At 34.7% G+C, this 12,503-nt stretch overlaps 1 protein-coding gene across 2 annotated transcripts in view; it reads right to left on the bottom strand.

The window, feature by feature from the left end:
* PAXBP1 (PAX3 and PAX7 binding protein 1) overlaps positions 1 to 12,503 on the bottom strand; it is a 42,463-nt gene that overhangs the window by 24,654 nt on the left and 5,306 nt on the right. For both annotated transcript variants that reach the window (XM_074300756.1, XM_074300757.1), the window contains exons 3-5: positions 8,996 to 9,172; positions 5,949 to 6,170; positions 4,153 to 4,256 (exon numbers count right to left, since the gene is read on the bottom strand). In XM_074300756.1, the coding sequence (XP_074156857.1) occupies positions 4,153 to 4,256; positions 5,949 to 6,170; positions 8,996 to 9,172 (503 nt within the window). The remainder of the gene's footprint in view (positions 1 to 4,152; positions 4,257 to 5,948; positions 6,171 to 8,995; positions 9,173 to 12,503) is intronic.

Below are 12,503 nucleotides of genomic sequence, written 5' to 3'. Positions count from 1 at the left end.
TGCTATTGCAATATCTTTTTGATAGCTTGCTGCTGACTGTGGGGTTGTAAAAGCCCCCACTGTAAGTTCACCAACACTCTCAGATCATTTTCTGGCAAACTACTATTTAACTATTCTTCCCCAATCCAGAAATTGAAGTTGATTTTTGGAATCCTATTCTCTTTAATCTTATTATATGCTCTAACTTGTCATCATCTTTTGAAATTCAAAATGTAATCCAGTGTTAGCTATTCCTCACAACCTTTCATTAGAAAGTATACTCTCTAATGAATATGCCACGCATATTAGTATCCAAGTCAATGATAAATGCTAAACAGCACAGGGTCAAACACAAATCCCTGGGATATTCTGCCAAGTTGATAATGAATTATAACTGATCACTCTTAGACCAGACATTCATCTGCTCTGAATTGATATATAACTTTATTATTTCACCTAGTCTCTATTCCTTATTTTCCCATGAAATTTAATCAAATGATTTCCCAAAATATAAGTAAATTATCTTTCAAACACTTTCAAATCTACCAATTTAATAATAATAATCAAAAAGGGGTGAAGGGCAGTCTAATTTGGCACAACCTGCCATGCTAGCTCTCTGTCATCCCTGCTTTCTTAGTTGAATATTCACTAATCTCTTCTTAAATTATCTATTCTAAAATGTTTCCAAGGAACCAAAGTCAATTTGACTGGCCTATAATTTATAAACTCTTTTCTCTCTCCTTTTATAAAAATCAGGACACTTGTTTTCTAATATTGCAGTGATTTCTCAGCAATCACACCTGCTATTCCTCCAGTATACAAAAATGTAGTTTCCATTTGCCAAGTGACCTGAATTCAAAGTCAGCCAGGTGCTATCTCCTTTACTTATCTTGAGTAGCAAATTCCTGTTCTTTGTTTTTAACTGTTATTTCCAGTGTTTCTCCTTTACTGAGAAAACAAAATGAGATTGAACAGCCTTCTCAGTTGTCAGTGATCATCATCCAGTTCACCCCAAGGCTCTATTCCTTTCTTCTCTCAATATGGCTAGGTAAACTCCTCTGTGACACCCTCTGCTTTTCTGGTCAACAGCCCTGCTGGCACTGTCATCACAGCACTGTGCCAAGCACCCTGGGTCACTTTCTCCTGCTTCCATCTTCTGTACTCATCTTTGAAATCTAAGTTGCTTAGTAAATTCCCTGTGCATCAACATCACTATCTTCAAATATGGTCTGTTTTTCCTTCTCACTGAAACTGTTTCCCTTTGTCTTCAAAATTTCTTTCTTGAGTTTCCTATTGTTTGTGGAATGATACCTTTGTTACATTTTAGTACACAGGTTGAAGGTTTTTCCTTTGAAATCTCCTTCCTCATAATCCAGGGAGCATGCCTGGTTTTCCCTTCCTGTATTCCATCTCAAGGACAAACTGATCTCCCCAAGATTACCAACATTTCCATATCAACAACCTCTATCTCCAGTCTAGAATGTCCCCTTTTGGCTCTTTGATCTTCTAAAGGATGAAGTAATACCATTAAGACAATTCAAGTCAAGAAGGGTGTAAGCAGCTCTGCTTTTTCAGACCCCAGGTGATATCTGGATGGATGAAACTTCCTATGACTCCTATATTAAACCGCTGTGCCAGGCTGGTGACTCATGTCCCTATCTCCTTCTCTATTTCCTCTTTCTGCCCAAGTGATGTTACATTCTAAGGACATTACTTTTGTTTTTCTTTCCATTGATCTTCACCCAGATTGCATGGTACAGTGTTGAGAGAACTGGCATTAGAATCAGAGGCCCTGGGTTCAAATCCTGCCTCTGATATAGTGTGTGACACTGGGCAAGTCACTTAATCTCCCTGGGTCTCAGTTCTTCATCTGTGTCAAATGAGAGGGTTGGACTAGATGGCCTCTGAGGTCCCTTGAATATTGAATATTCTCCACCATGCTTCCTCCCTGTGATTCCTGATTTTCTCACCACCTTAATATATGATACTCACCACCTTAATATATGATACTAACCCTCCTCCTCTTTCCCCCCTTTTTACCTAGCTTCGTTCTTTAAATTAAGTATAATCATTCAGTTGAACATTACAGTCATGGGATTCATCTCACCAAGTCTCAGTGATGCCTAATGAGGTCAAATTCACCTTTTGCTCCTCTTGCTTGTTGCCTACTCTGTGGGCATTTGAATAGCCATTTCAAGCTGTGAAGTTTTAGTACTGGCTCTTTTCCTAGATTTTTGTCTCCTGTGAACTTCTGGGTGTCCCGACTACTATTCTTCTGCCTTCATTGTAGCTACTCTCTATGGTGTCTAGCTTGGTAGATTTACATAGGTTTTAAAGTCCTTTTGATTAGATCTGCAAGACAGCCAGCAAATACATTCTTACCAGTCTTTGTTAGGTATACTCCATTTCAGTATTTTAAAAGCTGTGGTCCAGAAATCCAAAATTCATTCTCAGATACCATCATTTTAGCCAGTTATTCATTTTTTTAAAATGAATTTCTTACTTCTACAAAAATGCCTTCAGTGAAAAATACAACTTTGGCCCCTTGCCCATGATTTCATCAACTCTAGTAAATACTTCTTAGTTTCCTTCTGGCGATATAATTTGTACCCATGTGAATGACCAAGAATGCATAGGAATCATATGTATTGATGAATCTTGGGAGTCTCTATTATATCTTGGATAAATTTCCCAGAAAGACAAGAGATACAATTTATCAGTTCCCCTGAACAAAGACTCTCTAAACATCACCACCTTTACTCTTTACTTCTTCCTCTGAACCTTACTGGATGATCTCACCTGATAGTTCCTGGGGCTCTTTCATTCTCTGGAGAACAGATAGCTGCTTTTTCCTCAGAACATCCAGCTATCTCCTGGAACCTAAAATCTGTCTTTAGGACTAAGTGTATATCTGTCTCTTATCCTTTGTGTTCTGTATTACACTTATCTATTCTCCAACCTCTTATCAAGAGTCAAAATTTTTCATTCCTCTCATCTCCATGTCATTCCACTAAAGCTCTGCCTCAGCTTTCTTTAGAACACTTCACTTTCCCAACAAATAGTGTGTGGAAGGGTCACTTGAATCCCTTCAGCCTCTTTTTCCAGGAGGAAGGGCAGCCTAAATTAAGAACCTGGGGTGTGCAAGAGCCAGCTTGTACTGGCTTATGAGAGCTGACTGTTACAAATTTCAAAATGATCCAATGCTACAAATCAGGGCTTGATTTATTATTTTGTTGATTGTCTAGACTTGAGAAAATGGAGAAAATGTTAATAATGCAAATTAAACTTGTGTTTAATTTAAAGTGCATTGTGGATATATATTTCCCCCCCTTCAACAGAAAGTTGGTTATTAAACATTTGCCAGAACATCTCTACCAAGAATGGTGTTATCAGCTGTAATTTACATTATGAGTTAGAAATCTTTCATATCACATATTTTAAATAGAAGATATCAATTAAATAACTGTCCATGCACCACTGTGCTTTTCAATTTACTACAAGCCTAATGAGTTAAAACAATATTATTAGTACCATTTTGTAGATGAGGAAAATGAGGCTCAGAGAAGCTCAAGGTCATAGAGCTATTCGGTGTTAGCATCCATAATCAGGTCTTAATATTCCAAGATAAGCTATTTCCTCTGAGCATTGTTACTTTGAATCTATAACTTAGTATTACTTTCTGTTAGGTAGTCTACAATTTTCTATAAGTGTAAATTAGTTATCACTTTCTTCTTTAAGTAGCAGTTATAATAACAGGAATGGGTATCTCTACCCAACAATTTTATCTGAGGAAACAGAAAAATCTATTTTTTTTTTTTTCTGTCTGGAAAAAACAAAACATTAATATAGCCTCTTCTAAAATTCCAAGAAACATTTTTCTATTAGCCAGATGTAATTTTATTGGAAACTCACTGAATGGTTGCCAAATTCAATAATGAAATAGAATTACTTGAATTTCAATATCCTTTTTTCCCCCCCATGGGACTATGTTCTAATAGAATTCCCCTCAAAAATCTGATAATACATGACATAGCTAACAGCTTTATGTAATAAGGTTGACTGAAGTAATTTGACAAAGAATACTCAATATAATTTTTTAAAACTAATGATTTTGATTAATACCTTTAAAAAACACATTAAGAAATCATTATAAAATTAGTTTTTAGGACTTGCCTGAGGTATGTTAATTCCTTTTCTTATCTGCTCTTGTTCCCATCGACTTAGTTCTTCATCCTGTTCCCCAGTTACTAAGGCTTCATCATCACTCCCTTCAATACCTAAACAAACATAAATTTTTCAAAAATATGAAATATATCCCAATAAGCCTTATCTTAGTTTCAATTTCTTGCTTAAGGTTTTCATTCACATAGAACACACTTTGCATAAATGTCCTACACTTTGTTGCTGGATATGGAAATATCTTTTGAGTTCTTTAAAGCTATGCCAGTGTAACTGATATTGGAAAGACTTTTGAGTATGTCATTTACAAAGTCCGCTCTTCAAAGATTAGCCTTCCTAAGTACAAAGAGATTCCAGAATTTCATCACCAATAAGATGGCTACTGGGTTAGACATTCATTGACTAAGATGACTCATAATAAAAACAAATGATAGAAAATAAAATAAGATCTGTCAGCTATTTTGACAGAATAGCAATCTATTCTTATCATTGTCAGTGGAACTATACCTGGGTACTTAAAATTTCAGAAGTTATTTGGACCAAACCGAATGTACAAAAAAAGAAATTCATGCTGGCAGTGACAATAAAAGAACTGTGGGACCAACTTTCAAGATGGTATTTTTTTAAAAGTGATTATGAGGACATCAGAACTAATTATCCCTGTTTTTAACTTTCTCTTATGATCAAAAACTTTTAAGAAATGATATACATGTACAAATTTGGCTCTAGTTCATGAAATGAGTAGGAAACAGGAAGCCTTTTGCAGATATTTTTGTTAGTGGGTTTCTTAATTATCTCACAAAACTGACTTAAAAATAGAGAAAATTACAAGAATTTTTCTTCCCCTTTTTCACTGCCACATTATCAAGATCCTAGGAGTCCTTTAATGAGATAAGCTCAATAATCTACACTGGAAAAAACAAATGAATTAAAAATGTTTTTTTGCCACACTTATTATGTAGAATTATATGGACAGGCTCTCCAACATCTGCTCAATCTAAAACTTAGTAAAACAGCAGGACAAATAGCATTTGGAAAATTTTGCAGTATCTTCCTAATACAAATACATTTTTTTGGTAACCACCTGTCTTTGCCTATTGATACTGAATGGCTCCAAACAAGGCAATCTCTAAAGAATCAAAACTGTAGGTGATATATAGGGCATGGAAGAAAAAAAAAAAAAAACTTGTTAAGTGAAAAATAAAATAAAGTCAAAAATTTTTAAAAATACAAGGCAAGGTAGACAAAAAGTTGGTACTAGAATAACAGCAATGACAACTAAAACATAAAATGCTATACTAAAGACAGTATCCAAGAAATGCATGATCAGGCAAGAAGGTAAGCAGGACATGTAGAAGGAATGAAGGCCAAAATGGACAGTCTAAGAGCTACACTAGAACCCATAATTTTTTTTTTTAACATGTATACATTCTCATTCATTCTCATTCTCTCTCTCATTCTTTCTCTCTCTCATTCTCTCTCTCTCTCCTCCCCTACACTAGAACCCATAATTTTTTTTAACATGTATACATTCTCATTCTCTCTCTCTCTCTCTCTCTCTCTCTCTCTCTCTCTCTCTCTCTCTCTCTCTCTCTCTCTCTCTCTCCCCACCTCTCTCTCCCTCTCTCCTCCCCTACACTGAATTCCATAGACAAAAACCATAGAGGATGAGAAGGCATTTGTGCAGCTGTATAGGAATATCTATGCTAACAAGATGACTATGGCTGCTAAAAATGTGTGGTTCATTTATTAGTATCTTAATGAGATTGCTACTCTATTAAAAATGTTACCTATTTCTTCTGCTATTTTTTGCCTCTGTGATTTTTCTTTAACAGAGAAAACTATTCGACGCTTTTCGTCATCATCATCATCATCACTGGCATCATTTTCATCTTCTCGAACAAGGCGGCCTTTACCAGGTTCATGATCATGAGGTGCAAAATCACCAAGTTCACGAGCCATCTGACGTTTCTTCCTAGCAGCATGAATAAAAGCAGCATCTGGAATTTCCCCTAAAAACAAATAAGTGTTTTCTAAATATAATTCGACGGGTAAAGTTTTCCGTGTTAGAAGTACAAACTGTGTACATATTAAAGAAAGAAATGTGTAAAATAGAATAGAAATCAGGAGTTATTCTTGGAGCTTTAGAAGTTAATTAAGAGCAGTTATCCAACATCCATTACATGCAGATCCCTGTATACAGTAGTGCTAAGGGGCACAGAAGCTACTGTCTCTTCAAGACATCTTTGTTAGAACTATTTTCTGGTATTAACTAATGATATAACTTTTTTCTCTTAATCATCAATACTCACACTATCCCTTCTTTCAATCCAGATCAAACTGCTATTGGACACAATATAGGAGAAAGTTGGCAGAGTTTCAATCCTTGCTTATATTCCTAATTGCTTATTAGTTGTTTAATTTAGGTTAACCTCTTCCATAGTGTCCTTTAAAGTTAAGAAAAGTAGCTTCTTACAAATACAAAATCATTAAACTAGTCTAAGAAGAAAATAAGAATTATGCCCCCCCCAAAAAAAAGAGAAACTAAAATGTCCATATTTCTTTGACCCAGACAAAAAAGATCCCTTATGTAACAAAATATTCATACACAGCAGCACTTTTTAGGTGGTAAAGAAAAAGGAAAAAGTAGATTGAATATTCTTTATTGAATAGAAAATAGTGAAAACAAATTAAAGTATAGAAACATAATAAAACATTAGTGGAATGAATATGAAGAATTTAGAGAAGTACAGAAAGATTTACTGATGCAAATTAAACAAAACCAGAACAATATTTACAATAAGAGAAAAAAAATCAAAAGAACTCACTTAGCACCTATTACACGCAGTACTAAAGAGTTGGGAGTACAAAGGAAAAAAATACTGTAATTTCTGTTTGCTCTCAAGTAGTTTTGAGAGGTGTGAAGAAAAAGAATACATTTAAAGTAATATCATCAACCAAATCAAAACAAACTGAAAGGCAAGTAATTATTATGAAAAAGCTCTGTCCTACAGAAGAGAAAATGTACTTCCCTGCTTTGTAGAAGGAAGTAGGGCAATCATGGGTTTAAAACATTGTATTATTGATTAGTTTTGTTGAGCTGCTTTCTTCCCCCTTCTTTTAAAAAAATTTTTTTGTTACAAGGGATAAGTGACTAGACAGGGAAGGATATTTGGAAATGAATGATTTTTTAAGAGAAATCAATAAAAAGGTTTTTGTTTTTGTTTTTTTTTTAAATTGAGGAGCATCTGGCTATGAATTTGAGAATGTTAGTACAGGATCAAGGAACAGGGAATTAACATAAAAGGTAGCTGATTTATAGGAAACCAAACCATTCTCCAATTGATAAATGGTCAAGGGATATGAACAGACAGTTCTCAGATGATGAAATTGAAACTATTTCCACTCATATGAAAGAGTGTTCCAAATCACTACTGATCAGAGATGCAAATTAAGACAACTCTGAGATACCACTACACACCTGTCAGATTGGCTAAGATGACAGGAACAAATAATGATGAATGTTGGAGGGGATGTGGGAAAACTGGGACACTGATACATTGTTGGTGGAGTTGTGAAAGAATCCAGCCATTCTGGAGAGCAATCTGGAACTATGCCCCAAAAGTTGTCAAACTGTGCATACCCTTTGACCCAGCATTGCTGTTTTGGGGATTATATCCCAAAGAAATACTAAAGAGCGGAAAGGGACCTGTATGTGCCAAAATGTTTGTGGAAGCTCTTTTTGTTGTAGCTAGAAACTGGAAGTTGAATGGATGTCCATCAATTGGAGAATGGTTGGGTAAATTGTGGTATATGAAGGTTATGGAATATTATTGCTCTGTAAGAAATGACCAGCAGGAGGAATACAGAGAGGCTTGGAGAGACTTAAATCAACTGTTGCTGAGTGAAATGAGCAGAACCAGAAGATCACTATACACTTCACCAACAATACTGTATGAGGATGTATTCTGATGGAAGTGGAAATCTTCAACATAAAGAAGATACAACTCACTTCCAGTTGATCAATGATGGACAGAAATAACTATACCCAGAGAAGGAACACTGGGAAGCGAATGTAAATTGTTAGCACTACTGTCTATCTACCCAGGTTACTTATACCTTCGGAAGCTAATAATTAATGTGCAACAAGAAAATGGTTATTTATACACATATATTGTATCTAGGTTATATTGTAACACATGTAAAATGTATGGGAGGGAGGGGATAATTTGGAAAAATGAATAAAAAAATAAAAAAATAAATTTAAAAAAACATAAAAGGTAGGATAGGATAAAATAAAGAATATGGCAACAGCTTTTAAAACTGATTATATTATTACAAATTGTTTAAGAGGTTTTACCCAAAAAGGAAATAAGCAAACCTTAAGGTTCTTAGTGATATTTGCCAAAATTTAAAAACAATAGTTTTTAAAAGACAGCTGAACAGTGCTTATAAGTTTCAAAACTGGGCTAAAGTGATGATGTTAACATTTATATGGCAAAATTGGAATTCTGACTTCTCTTGGACAAAAAAGAAAGGTAATCAATTTTCAAGTAATTCTATGCTTACATTTATTCAAATTATAAATAATCTCCTGTACAGATAAAATTGGCAACATGCACATTATCTTGGAAAAACCTTAGTGGTTCTCCCACCCCCATCTAGAAATGAGACTACGATCTCCTGTATTACATCTACTTCTAAGCAATGTTACAAAAAAATAAACTGATTGCAACCCTGTTTTCTCCTCCAGGAAATAGATCTCAAGCAACCTGTCTTAGGTCACTCTACAACTGATAAGCTAATTTGGCATTATCAATTTTTTGTAAGTACATACCTGGACGTAAAACGTTCAAAGAAGACAGAGCATTTGAAAAAGTTCCACCAACTTTTGGCTTTTCTTCTTCCTTCTCACTCTCCACTTCCATTTCTTCTTCACCATGTTCACAAATAATAGCCCCATCTTCAAGATTTGGATCCTTAGGCTGCCCTGATTTGTCCAAAGGCTGTTCAGCTGAAGGAAAAAAAGAATTCTAAAAGGATACATTTCCTCACCCCAAATTTCATTATCAGGAATACAATCAGAGGAGGAAAAGGGATGCATTGAAGGAAAAGGATTTCCTTACTGAACTATGCTTTGAGAATTTCTAAATCCTCCTGTCTCCACTGCCCTCTAGGATATGTGCAGATTTACCTTGAATACCAAGTTAATATTTTCATACACTCCATTTTTATTATGTATTTTGCTCTTTACCTAAAGTTTTGGATGAAAGTTTTTCATCCTCCCCAATGACTATTAAAGAATGTTTACTATAATACCCTGCATATACAGCAGGGTGCTTAAATAAATGTTTATTGAAAGCTGATCTGATTTGTTCAATTCTTGGTAAACTGAGTATTGATTAGGTTTGACTAACTCTAAGAATCCCTTAAATATTATTTAAAATGATCCTTTTTAGCTTAAGTGGGTGAACATAGAGGCATAATACAAATAATTTTGACTTCCTCATAAAATTCTAGAATTTGAAGCAATTGGCTATCTGTGACAAGATGAATAAGCTCAAATAGTCTTTAAAAACTGGGTCTTTCTCAAGTATATGTTTTATGGATTTAAAAAACCATATGGTTTTCATTCATCTTTTTTTCTAATTTGAAGAACAATCATTTGTAATAAAACACCTATAAGGCAATTGGAAGAATTCTAAACTTGGAGTCAGAAGATTTGAAATTGAATGTCTTCTTTAACATTTCCTAATTCTAACTAAAAGTCATTTCACTCCTAAAGCCTCAATTTCCTCATTTATAATAGTGCTGGACTAGAGCATAAGTTCTTATTCTTTTATTGTGTTATAATCTCCTTTTTGGCAATATGATGAAGTCCATGGAACTCTAATCTGATTGTTTTAAAATAAAAAACAGTCTTAACAAAGAAAATCAACTAAATTGAAAATTATCAATATTTCAAAGAATTATTTCCTATACCCTAAATTAAGAATCCCTAAACTAGATGACTTTAAGGTCCTTTCCAGTTCTAATCTATGACTCTAAGACCTATATGGTGAGTTGAGAAGTCCTAGCAGGAGGTGTTATGCAGTAGACATCTAGTAATCTACAAACTAGATATCCACTTCTACTTATCAAGTCTTAGGTGTACCTTCCTTCAGTTAGTCCTGGGAAAGCTTGCCTACATAAGCATCAGTGCTTCTTTCTCAGCCATTTATGATCTCTGTGCTAGAAGCCAGACTGTTAATCTTCTTTCTTACCCAGGACAACTGTTATAATCTTTGTTCTGAGAAGATTTCTAAGGAGATGAATATAATGCTATTACACTTAATATTTTAAGCAATGAAAAAATTTAAAAATTTAATGTACAGCTAATGTAGGCAATTAATATAAACAAAATTTTATCCATAACAATAACAGATCTTTAATTTTCATCTTCACAACTATTTAACTCTTTACAAATTTATCCTCTCTATTTCAAGAAAAATTGACATTAACACTCCTTTTCATACACTCTTCATAGTAGGCAGGGTACGGATGACGGGAGGGAGATAAAAGAGGAAGGTGGGTGGCTACTTTCAGTGGTCTATTTTGCTACTGGGCCCAGATAGCTTAGGAGGAGCAAGTCATGACATCACTTTCTTGATATCATGGTCCTCATCAAAAATAAAGGACAAAAAACCATTGGTTCTAGTAGTATCTGCCTCACTGGGGACCCAACTGCCCAATTCCTGTTGAGCAATACAGCTCACTCACTCATTTCTTCCTCTTTCCCTACCTTCTCTTCCTCTGTCCACACAGAATCACTCTTATATGTGGGTGCTCTGCCCAAAGCATATAAAATTTGATTTTCTCTTTCAACAAGCAAGCCTTAAAACTCAAATTATTGTGGTTCTCACTGATTAGCCAATAATAAGTCCCAAACCAAGCCTCTCTCAGAGTCTGCGTAAATAGCAATTATTTCTGTTTTGGCCAGAAACCTGAGGATCTGCTGGGACTGATTTTGTTTTTTGACTAAGTAAAAGAAGCCATTCTTTCTCAAATTTCTCACCCAACCTTAAACACTGAATAGACATGGTCTATTAGACTATAGATTAAAAAAGCTAAGGCGTTCCACTACATCTCCAGCCTTTTTCAGCCATCCTGATCTATATCTAGCTACTGAATCCAATTCTCTTGCAAGTCATGATATCACCTTCCTGATGCTATGTCCTCTTCAAGAACAAGGGACAAACAAATACACCAGATAAAGTGGCTTATTTGAGATTTCCCATACATAACATTTCATCTTGTCACCATGGCTAGAATATTCTTCCTCTTCAATGCTAACTCTTAAGATCTCTAGATTCACTTGAGGTTGAATTCTGGTATTCATTTCTACTGGAAGCCTTTTCTGATGACTGGCTGCTGTTAGTGCCATCTTCTGGTCCTCAAAAAGATTACTTTTATGTACTCTGTAAATAGTTTTCTGTATATATACTTTAGCCCCCAAATAGAAAGTTGCTTAAAACATGGACCCAATTTTAAAAATCATCAGTTCTTAATTATACCTTGCAAATGATGAACACTTAAATGCTTACTGAATTGAATTAAATTGGATCCAGAATATCCTACACATATTATCTGGCTTATCTTTCTCAGAGATTTATTTACACTCATTCTCTCCAGTCTCAGAAAGAGGTATATCTCTTTTAATTTCATTATTTTCTATCGTCTTTGAAACCTTGCTCTATCTTTTATACTTATCCCTCCTCAGCATTTTTCATCTCTACTGGTACTTTTTTTTAAACTATGAACATATATATGACTCTGTTGTTTCATCTAGTGCAAGAGTCCTTAAGCTTTTTTTGGTGTTATGGACTCCTGTAGTCTAGTCTGTGGATACCTTCTCAGAATGTTTGCTGGCTACATTCATAATTGAAGGGTAGAGATTAAGGAAAATAAAGATGCACTCTATTTCTTATCTAAGTTCATAGATCTCTTGGAAATCTATACTCTGATCCAAGAATTCCACGTTAAGGGTTCTTGCTCTATTCTTTCCCTCTTCTGTTCCTTTTTAAATTTCTCAAATAACCAATTTACACCTGTCACATACCATTTACTTTCTCAATAACTGCTCATTTTATAACTACTTCTTCATTTTATAACAACTACTTCATTGTATAATCACTGTGACCAAAACTACAATTGTTCTTTAAAATGTTAGCAATGACAACGATCAAATTTAATAATCTTTTCATATAGAAGCCATTAAGAAACACATATAGGGGGGGTAGCAAGTGGATAGAGCACTAGTGCTGAAGTTAGGAGGACCTGAGTTCAAATTTGGCCTCAGACACTTA

The sequence above is a fragment of the Sminthopsis crassicaudata genome, chromosome 3 (assembly GCF_048593235.1).
Source record: "Sminthopsis crassicaudata isolate SCR6 chromosome 3, ASM4859323v1, whole genome shotgun sequence".
Lineage (NCBI taxonomy): Eukaryota > Metazoa > Chordata > Mammalia > Dasyuromorphia > Dasyuridae > Sminthopsis > Sminthopsis crassicaudata.
The sequence above is the reverse complement of the archived record's forward strand: the minus strand, read 5'-3'. Positions and strand labels throughout refer to the sequence as shown.